The sequence below is a fragment of the Eriocheir sinensis genome, chromosome 67 (assembly GCF_024679095.1).
Source record: "Eriocheir sinensis breed Jianghai 21 chromosome 67, ASM2467909v1, whole genome shotgun sequence".
Classification (NCBI taxonomy): Eukaryota; Metazoa; Arthropoda; class Malacostraca; order Decapoda; family Varunidae; genus Eriocheir; species Eriocheir sinensis.
This window is the reverse complement of record NC_066575.1, coordinates 1550817-1561408: the sequence shown is the minus strand read 5'-3', so window position 1 is coordinate 1561408 and position 10592 is coordinate 1550817. Positions and strand designations below refer to the sequence as shown.

The window sequence follows — 10592 nt, the reverse complement described above, 5'->3', positions numbered from 1 at the left end:
TTAATTTCCGTCACGTGTTTTCATTCCCCGCGCTTATCCTTCAAGGAGATTCCAAATAAGATGTTAAAGGGACGCACCGCTCCTCTTCCTTCACTTCTTTTAATCGTTCTTTTTTTCCTGTTATCCTTTTATCCTTTTCCTTTTCTTTCCTTTTCCCATTTTCTCTCGTTTCCCTCTGTCATGATTAAATGCCCTCCTAATTTTTCTTTTTCCTTTTACTTCTGAGTTTTCTTCATTTTTCTTATTTAATCTTCTCTTTTTGTACCTTTCTCTCATTTCCATTACTTTTTATTTGGTTTTATTTATTTTCTCTCTCTCCTGTATGAATTTTGTCCACGTTTTTCTTTGCTTATTCATTTCGCCTTTCAGTTTCTGTATTTTTTTCTTCCCCCAGATGCAGTGTAGTTTTCTGTAGTTTTCTCTTATTTACAAAGTTTTATTTAGTGTTTTTTTTCTTCTCTTTTCCACATGTCTTGCATCTTCTGGTCCTCACTGTCTTTCTCTCTGTATATTTCCATTAGTTTGCATTCTCTCTCCCATATTTTATTTTATTTTAGTTTTTTTCAAATTTTATCACGCACTTGTATTTCACTTCGTGCTTTTCTGTGTCATTTTTATGCAATACTTCAGTTTTCTGTCCACCTCTCCTTCCACACATTTAATCTTGGTTTTCGTGTTTTATACATCTTTATTCATCTACTGTTCCTTATACCCTTTTTTTCGCGCCCTCGACCCCTGCTCCACGGGGGAAGGTCGCAGGGTTTAAATGCATCGCTCATTATAATAGTTTTTCCTCCTCGTATATTTCTTTCTCTCCTCCCCGTCACGCCACATCGGGTCCCGCGCAAGAGGGCTCAAGTGTGATCCCTTAAAAAGAGCTTACGTTGATTTATATTCGCGCTTATTATTTTTCTCTTCATCTTCTTATATATTTTTTTCTTATTAATTTATTTTTAATCATAGTGTTCGCGTGGAAGATTGAGTGGAAGATAAGTGACGATGCGGATAATGTTAAAGATGGAAAATGGAAATGCTGCCTCCACTCCCAGAGAGAAAAAATATATCCTTCATTATGCAAATCTTTAAAATCTAAAAATGAATTAATAATGTTGATGGTCTTCGTTTTCTGTCACTTGGACGTTGATGTGTTTCCTTGTACACGTATACTTAGCACACACACACACACACACACACACACGGAAAATACTTAAATATATACAAAAGCATCTCCCAAACACACACACACACACACACCAAAAAAAAAAAGTCCAAAGTATGCTATTGGCTTCTCCTAAAATCCTCCTGTCACTTGATTCTCTTCCCATCATTCTCGCGGAGTCCAGATAACGCCACCGTGTCTGCCTGCATCGCTTTTCTTCGCTCTTTTTTTCCTCGTGTGATTCTTTTAACTCTGCCACTTCGCCCAAACCAACTTGCGTCAGCGGCATTCTTCTCATTTTTTCTTTCTTCTTTCTTTTCAAGCGTCCAAGACAACACCTGCAGACCTTCAGTATCTTAACCTCCTCTCCGGGATTTTTGGGACACTTTTAACTTCCGCGTGACCATTATCTTGGGTTGTTCGGGACAGGCACAGACACTTTTAGCTCTGGTCTGGCTTCTGTTTGTCGGTGTTCAAGGTTTTACGGGATAGAAACACTCGTGACTACTAACTCCCACGTGACTATTACCCTAGCTCGCAATCCGTCATTCTTTTGTTTCGGTGTGATACAGGTCGCCACCACGGAGCAGCAGTACATGACCATCAGCGTCCCTCACTCCCCTTGCCTGTCTTGAGTGCCCGTCCGGCGGTTGTTTGGGTCGGTCGCGTGCTGGGGGGCGTGGTGGCCCTCGCTGGTTTATGTTGGCGGGTGTTCACGGTTCGTCACGGGGAGTCAGGGCGTCGGGGGGAGTAATGTGGCAGGCTGCGAAGTGATGAGTGGCTAGTGGGGAGACGAAGAGGTGTTGTGGAGCAGCAGGAGGAGGAGGAGCAAAAGGGGAGAGTGGTTGAGGAAGGAAAGAACAGAGAGGAAGAGGTGTTAGGAAAAGAAGATGCGAAGAAAAGACCGGCTTGGGAGAGGCGTTATAGAACTAGAGGGTGACGATGGAGAAAAACGAAAGTATGGTTGAGGAATAAGAGAACAGAGAACAGGAGGTGTTAAAGGAAGAGAAGATGCTGCAGGAGTAAGAGTATAGGAGAAGCAGGAAGTATAAGCTACGCGGAGAGAGATGAAAAATAAACAAGAAAAGTAGAGGAGAAGGTGGAGTATGAGGCAGAGGTTGAAGATGCAAAAGATTAGTAGCGGTAAAAGAAGGACCAGCATGAGGAAAAGAAGAAAGAGAAGAAGAAGGAAAAGGAGAAAGAATGTAAAACCAGCTGTACATATTTAAAAGAAGCGGAGATAATAATCATCTTGTTGACCTTAGAATGAAAGAAAAGCAAAGAGTATATTTGGAAGACTTTATTTACCTTCCCGGTGCTCAGTGGGTGCTTCCTCCTTTTTATAACCCCGCCTGTAGCATTGTTGGAGGAGGAAGAGGAGGAGGATGAAGTAGAGGGGTTGGCGGGAGGAGGGAGGAAGAGAAAGAGAGGATGACAGGCTGAGGAGGAGGGAGGGGGAGTATCAAAGCAGCCTCTTCCTTTTCATCCTGAATCGCTAGAGGTTTAATTCTGGCTCAGAGGAACATAAAAATGGCCCATCTTGGCAGGGAGGCGTGCCCCTTCCCTTCCTCTCACCCTGCCTCCCTGCCCTAAGTATACACCCCATACACCGAGTAAACACCCTCGCCCTCCACACCCTGACGTCATGTGTGGCGATCGTGACCACCCCGCAGTACACTCACCCTAAAAAGTGTGTATTTAAAAAGGTGCCTTGCCGGTGCCAAGAGAGTGACGTCACAGCTGCCTGGCGAGGTGCCTTTCTGGCCCCCTCGAGCATGCCCAGGGGGGTGCCACCCTCGCCTGGCACCCCCGGGGCTACACCTGCCCCTCCTCCTCCCCCCACTGCTCCTCGCCAGGTGGGCCGCGTGTGAGGTTAAGAAACGGAAAATTTGAGGTTTAGTTCCGTTGCCGATGGAGACAAAGCGAGACTCGGGAGAGGGATGAGCGACTAAGGAATGAGGATGCAGTAAAGGGCGGACTTGTGTGAAGGTTGTATGGCCTGAGCACGTTAGTTAGACGCTTTATAGTGTGAAGGAACACGCTCACATGGATACGTCGACGTCAGCAGTTTTCTTAGAACCACAAAAAGATACAGACCACACACACACACACACACGTACGTTAGGGTCCACGCGAGACGCTCCTCAGTAAGCCATCACCCTGGCAATCATTAGTTAGGCATTTCATGGGATTCTTATAAGAGTCCACCATTGACAAATAAATGCCAAAATACGGCTGATGAGCACCGTTACTTGTTTAAGAGTAACATTTTATTTCTAGAAAGTATATATAGTTCCTGGCCTCTGCAGCCCACGTCCTGCAGCCTGCCAGTGACAGTATAACAGCACCCACACCACGCCACGGGCATCCCCTCCTCCCTCGCCCACACGCTGAGGCAGGGGGACTGGCGGGGTTGGGTGGTGGGTGACGGCAGACTTTCAGTGACCCTTCATTACCCCGTCACACCAACCCGCAGAGGCTCAGAAACAGGTGGAGGACTGTTTCGGTGTATATGAAGAGGGAGAGCAAATGTAATTTATTCATTAAAGTCTGTTTTTGCGACGTTTGATTTATCTGGTAGCGTGCGCGGCCCCTCTGGCGGCGGCGGCTTATTCATGGGCGGGGATGCGGGCGTGAGCGGTGGCGGGGCGGGGAGGGCGACGGCAAAAACAACGCGGCTGCCCGAGCTGAAATATCACGGCGGGAATAGAAAAGGACTCGCGTCACTGAAATGGATGGGAAGATTAGATAACGAGCGGCTTGCACTGCGGGTAATTACACGTCCCGAGGTACTCGTTGCGTGTGAACGAGTACTACTACTGGTTCAGGGGCGCACACACACACACACACACACACACACACACACACACGGACAAAAACACAATCCCAGGGAGTTTAGGTTAACAAGATGAATTGCTTAAGCGTTTTGCCAGTAAAGCTTCGTATTACCCACGTGATGGATGTGCTGGGGGAAGGGGTGCTGGAGGGGGTGCTGGGGTGTACCTCGCGTCGCGCTCGTAGTGGTGTGCACCGGGAACGCTAGGTAAAGGTCAGGTCAAGGATGGCTGTAGTGAGGCAAGTCTACTTTTCCCGTGCTGGTCATGTCTCAAGTGGTCTTCAGGTGTTTCAAGGTGAGTTTCGAAGCATGTTAGTGTGTATAAAAAAAAATATAGATCAGCAGGTCTTTGTATGTTCCTGGTCTGTTTATTATATTATGTAATTTGAGTTTCTTCCTTGGTATCTGGTGACAATTTTTATGAACGTGATTACGTGATTTAGGAAGTCTCTCTCTCTCTCTCTCTCTCTCTCTCTCTCTCTCTCTCGACACACACACACACACACACATCCCAGGCCTTTATGACTCATGTTCGCGTCTTGTCCTCAGGATGCCTGCGAGCGGTGGCGCGTGGAGGGCGAGGTGTGCCGCCTGCAGGAGGCCCTGGGGCAGCGCCTGGGCTCCGCGGCCATGATCATGCGTCGCCGGGACCACCGTCTGCACACCATCAACACAATCGAGAAGACAATCCAGAAGCTGCAGCAGGACACGCTCCGCAACCACCACAACAACCAGGTCAACGGCAACGACCACGACGACCAGCAGCCCTGCGTCTCCCCGCAGCCCCACCGACCCTCGGACATCATGGACGCCGTCAACGCCAACCAGGTGAGCAGCACACCCATGTCACGCCCAGGTGTATGTCTTGGGAGGGGGGAGGGGGGAGTGTCATGGTGACGTAGTATTTGGCAAGACTGTAGGAAGAAAGAGATTTCTTACTTTCGTTCTCGAGTGTTTTACATCACAATCCTGGAAAGACTTTGGATTCTTGCTGGTAGGTGAACAGATAAAATAAAGGATGAAAAGTAGATATTCTCATAATTAATCAGTTTTTATTAAATGAGGTGCAGTGTTTCCCTCATGCCCTTTACAATCAAGATGTTGTCATAGAGACAAAGGTAAAAATAGGTACACATACATTCATGTATTTAATATCCTCCCACTGAGATGATTTCACTCCTAGGTATTATGGGAGGTGACACGCTCGGCAAAGTAGGTGAGGCAGCTCGGTGTGGCTTTTTTATGAGGGAATTCATTTGGCATTTTCTCTTTGAGGGTTGCTTTATTCTTGGACATTATGATACGTCACAGAGGAGGTATAAATGTGGGCTGGTTGGGGGTGTACACAGCACTTTGGACAGCAAAAGCATGTGACAAGGCGCGTAAAAATGTTTGTGGTTGTAATTTAGAGAAGTCAAAGTGGTGTTTTTAGGTCACTGGAATGAAGAAATAAGAACATAAGAACGTAGGAGTCTGCAAGAGGCCGGTAGGCCTGTACAAGGCAGCTCCTTTGAACCTAAGCTCCTGTGTATCTAACCCCACCTAATACTGCTGTCCATGAATTTATCTAATCTATTCTTGAATGTGACAATTGTATTGGCACTCACCACATGACTGCTGAGCCTATTCCACTCATCCACAACCCTGTTAGTAAACCAATTTTTGCCTATGTCCCTGTTGAATCTGAATTTATCCAGTTTAAACCCATTACTTCGTGTCCTACCCGGTTCTCTTACCAACAAAACCTTATGAATATCTCCCTTATTAAAGCCCTTCATCCATTTATAAACCTCGATCATGTCTCCACGCACCCTTTGCCTTTCTAGAGAATGCAAGTTTAACTGTTTGAGTCTTTCCTCGTATGGCAAGTTTATCAACCCCTGAATCATCTTAGTCATCCTCCTCTGCACCAATTCTAACATTTTGATATCCATTCTATAGTAAGGTGTCCAGAACTGAACCGCATAGTCAAGATGAGGTCTAACTAATGCTAAATATATTTTGAGGAAGACTTCGGCGCTTCTGTTGCTTATGCTCCTTGAAATAAATCCCAGTACCCTATTTGCTCGATTTCTAGCTTGAATGCATTGTGCCCTTGGACGGAGATCAGAGCTCACTAAGACCCCTAAATCCCTCTCGCACCCAGACCTGCTTATGAGAGTGTCATTTAAGCAATAGTTATGTGAGGGGTTGTTCCTACCTACACTCAGAATACTGCACTTTCCTACATTGAACTCCATCTGCCATTTATCCGCCCAGTCATACAATCTGTTTAGTTCATCCTGGAGAATACTAACGTCCTGATCCGACTCAATTACTCTACCGATCTTGGTATCATCTGCAAACTTACTGACATCACCACTAATTCCTGTATCTAAGTCATTGATATAAATAATAAACAAAAGTGGACCTAATACCGAACCTTGTGGGACCCCACTCGTAACACATCCCCAGTCAGATCTTTTACCATTGATTTGCACTCTTTGCTTCCTATTGCTAAGCCACGCCTTGACCCAGTTCAAAACTTTACCCTCTACTCCGTGAGCCTGTAATTTAAGCAACAGTCGTTGGTGAGGAACTTTGTCAAACGCTTTACTAAAATCAAGATAGATTACATCATAATTTTCATCTCTGTCAACCGCCTCAAATACTTTATTGTAGAAGGACAAGAGATTGGTGAGGCATGACCTACCTTTCGTGAACCCATGCTGCGAGTTGTGAATTAAGCTGTGTTTCTCTAGATGCTCCCAAATGTTCCTGGCTATGGATGACTCCACCAGCATCTCCCGATAACCGATAAAAAGCTAATTGGGCGATTTGAGCAAGATATTATATTAAAGGAGAGAGACATGTTGTATTTTGTATTTAATCTTTATATATGGAGAGGGATTTGAGTTTGGGGAATCAGATGGGTTAAGAATTATTAGTAAGAGTTCATATTTAATCTTTTAATCAAGATATAGTGTATATTGACTTCAGCTAAAAACTAAATTAGATGTTTGGATATAATTTTCCTTCATCACTTACTGAGGATTGAGGAGACCGCATAGTCAAGCAGGTTGTTGGTGTGGGGGCTTGTGCATCCAGACGAGTGCTTTACACAGGCCACTCTTCACAGATGCAGGATGAGGACGCCACGGCAGATGACATCAGTGAGATCCCTGAGATGGACTCGCTGCAGTCCGATGCCGTGTCTCACACCTCCAGCGAGAGGACCGCCACACAGGGCAAGAGCAACAGGCCCACCCTTTCTAGTCAGAATTCCAATGAACTTGACTCTCCCACGGACACATTACTGCAGCAGGACATACCGCCTGGGAAGCTGCCGCCAGCCATTGAGGCGGTGCTGCGCGGTGCCTGGCCCTTCGAGAAGGCACTGTGGCACTCCAGTCCTGCCTCCATGGGAATGCCGTATAAAAACAATAACCAGGTATAGATAGAATTGACAAGTTCCCTTTACTAAATAGCCTGAAATGTAAATTTCAACACCAGTCTTCTTGATTTCTGAAAATTGGCCTCACACTGTCTTCACGGTCTTACACTGTTTTGTCTAGTTTTGTTCTCTTAATTAAAAATCATTGGCCTGTGTCCATGAATTCTGCCTTTTGATCTGTAGTACATACATATATGCCTTCATGAGTTGTGTGTCCTATGCAGCAGAGAACAAAAATATGAAAATTTGGTCTACATCCAGTTTTATTAGATTACCTGTACATACTGGTAGTGGGCTCACAGGCCTCTGACATAATGTACTTTGCCCAGCAGGAGGTACCGGGCATCATGGCCACCTCCAGCGTGACCAACCGCAGGGCCCAGAGCACCCAGCAGCTCCTCACCAACAAGGTATGACAGCAACACTCCCGTGCCTTCCTTCCATTCAGGACAAGATTTCTTTTCTAGACCTACTTACCTGTAACACAGAGTTGCTAATGCATATCTAGTACTTGGGGAATAGTGTTTTAATCATGTAGACTGTCCAAGAGTTTTGTTGTTAGTAAATTAGATTTATTAGAAGTCTTTTGCTATAGAATGTATTAATAAGACTTGACATGATTTAATATCTTCATGTTTTAGATGGTGAACTGTAAGGAAGTGTTGTGGTCTGTTTCTGGGAAAAGACACTACACAATTGTCTTCCCTTTATTCTTTATTGTCATTTCTTTGTGTGTGTGTGTGTGTGTGTGTGTGTGTGTTTGTACCTTTTCATGACTATACATAAATGTGTGTATATGTGTGTGTGTGTGTGTGTGTGTGTGTGTGTGTGTTTTTTGTGTGTGTGTCTGTCGTTTTGTGTAGCGGTGTCTGAGGTGTCTGTGTGTGGCCGCCAGGTGGAGATGGTGTACGGCCTCCTCTCCATGTTCTCCTCGGGCGACCGCGATGACATGAGCCGCACGCTGCTGGCCATGTCCTCGTCCCCTGACTCGTGTGTGGCCATGAGGCAGAGTGGCTGTCTGCCGCTACTCATACAGGTTGGTGTGTGTGTGTGTGTGTGTCGTTTGTGTGTGTATTTACCTTTTTACCTTGTGTGTGTGTGTGTGTGTGTGTGTGTGTGTGTGTGTGTGTGTTTTCACTGTTTTAGGTTCCATGTATTGATTGTTGAATGTTTCTGTTTCGTCAACTAAAAAAAGATATGCTGTGTAGAGAAATGAAATGTGCTCATGACATCTTTTTGATTTTACTATTTTTGATATATATAATATTTTGCCAACCATAAGTCACGGTGAACGCTTTAGATTTTCTGTTAATGCCAATTGGCAATGATTGATTGGCTTGCTTTTTTAGTATTAGCATAATTTTTTTTTATTGTTGGAATTAAAGGTATAAACGTACAGAAAGCATTCTGTGTCATGTAACTAGAATTCTAATTTTCATCCAAATTCTCTACATTTATTATCTTTCCATTGCTTCAGCTTCTTCATGGCGGTGATGGAGATGTTGCCCCTACGAGGGAGACAAGACTCAGGGCAGCACAGGCCTTGCACAACATTGTCCACTCCCACCCCGACGACAAGCGGGGGCGGAGGGAAGCAAGGTATGGGGGCAGTGTTCGGTCGTTCCTGGGACATGATTAGGAGGAGAATAGAGATGCCATCAACAGACATGCCTACAGAATCCCAAATATCAGTTGAAGTTTTATGGTTGTTTGATAATTATATGAATTTGATTTAATATTTTTTTCTTTTGTAAATGGTAGAATTTTTGTAGGAACGTAGAAATGCTTAGATTTGAAAGTTAATATGTTATAAGGGCAGATGATGAAGAGCTTGAGATAGCAGAGGAATTCAACAAATTAGATACTGTTGGGGGCAGCAAATACATGAGAGAGGTAAAGAAGAGAGTAGCAAAAGAACACATGGTAGAAAATAACTGAAGCTTAGACAGCCATGATTGTATGTATAAAGGACAGTACAGGGAATGAAGTAGATTTCCATTAACACTTCCATTAACTCTACAATGATATTTAGCTACTTTGAAAAAAAATTCTGTTGGTTGTGCATTACCTCAACAAACACCCACACCTGCAGAGTACTGAGGCTGCTGGAGCAGATCCGTGACTACTCTGACTACCTGTATGAGCGCCTTGAGCGGACCAGTGCTGGGCGAGGTCCACTGCTGGAGGATGACATGGACCGGCACCCTTGCCCCGCCATGGCCGCCCTCATGAAGCTCTCCTTCGATGAGGACCACCGCCACGCCATGTGCACTCTCGGCGGCCTCCATGCCATCGCTGAGCTGATCCGCCGCGACCACGAAGGCCACGGCTCCACCACCTCGGACCAGTACTGCATCACACTCAGGAGGTGAGGAGTGGATACTCGCACGCATGCATGTGTTCGCTCGTTTGTTTGTTTGTTTATTGAGGGGGAGGGCGTCATCATGAGAAATAGTTGTGTGTCTTATTTGATTCCTGAAAAAAAAATGACAAGAAAACCTTCAGTTTCTTTAAATGTCTCATGTCATGATTAATTATAAGTAGGATAAAAGAATGAAAGTATAGAGTGCCACTAGAGTGTTTTTTTTTTTTTTTAAATCAGCCATGAATGTGTTTTAGGGGATATTTGATTCATTACTGCAGGCTATGTGAGTTGTAATCAGGTACATGTATGTTATCATCATAGAACACAAAGGGATGAAAAAGCATCCAGCTTCTGTTCATTTAAAGAAACATTTTATTAACTGTCATCATCACTAAACCCTCACAGGTATGCTGGCATGGCCCTCACCAACCTGACCTTTGGGGACGGCACCAACAAGGCTCTGCTGTGCTCCTTCCGTTCCTTCATGCGTGCGTTGGTCTCGCAGCTCCACTCCCCTAGCGAAGACCTCAGACAGGTGGGTGGCTAATAGCTGATACAAAATTATATGCTAACTCTCAAGGCTATGAGAGAATTGTTATGTTTAATGAAACTGAGGGTCATAATTTATGTCCACATGAACAGTTAACTAAGGAAAATGATGGACTACTACAAACTTCCAGGCATTTCATCTGGGAGGAGAGATGGATCCTTTGGTTATGTAGGGGAATGTATAGTATTTTTGGATAGTAGTTGGAGCTGCATACAAAATGGAAACTGCAAAGGACCAATATAAGTCCTC

The 10592-nt window shown here is 44.9% G+C and overlaps 1 protein-coding gene across 5 annotated transcripts in view; it reads left to right on the top strand.

Annotated features, from left to right (window-relative positions):
• LOC126987903 (adenomatous polyposis coli protein-like) overlaps positions 1 to 10592 on the top strand; it is a 129416-nt gene that overhangs the window by 61540 nt on the left and 57284 nt on the right. For 4 of the 5 annotated variants that reach the window (XM_050845406.1, XM_050845405.1, XM_050845407.1 and 1 more), the window contains exons 3-9: positions 4545 to 4823; positions 7114 to 7425; positions 7758 to 7838; positions 8324 to 8464; positions 8906 to 9027; positions 9521 to 9796; positions 10199 to 10328. In XM_050845406.1, coding sequence (XP_050701363.1) covers positions 4545 to 4823; positions 7114 to 7425; positions 7758 to 7838; positions 8324 to 8464; positions 8906 to 9027; positions 9521 to 9796; positions 10199 to 10328 — 1341 coding nt within the window. The remainder of the gene's footprint in view (positions 1 to 4544; positions 4824 to 7113; positions 7426 to 7757; positions 7839 to 8323; positions 8465 to 8905; positions 9028 to 9520; positions 9797 to 10198; positions 10329 to 10592) is intronic. The other variant, XM_050845409.1, reaches the window with a different exon arrangement.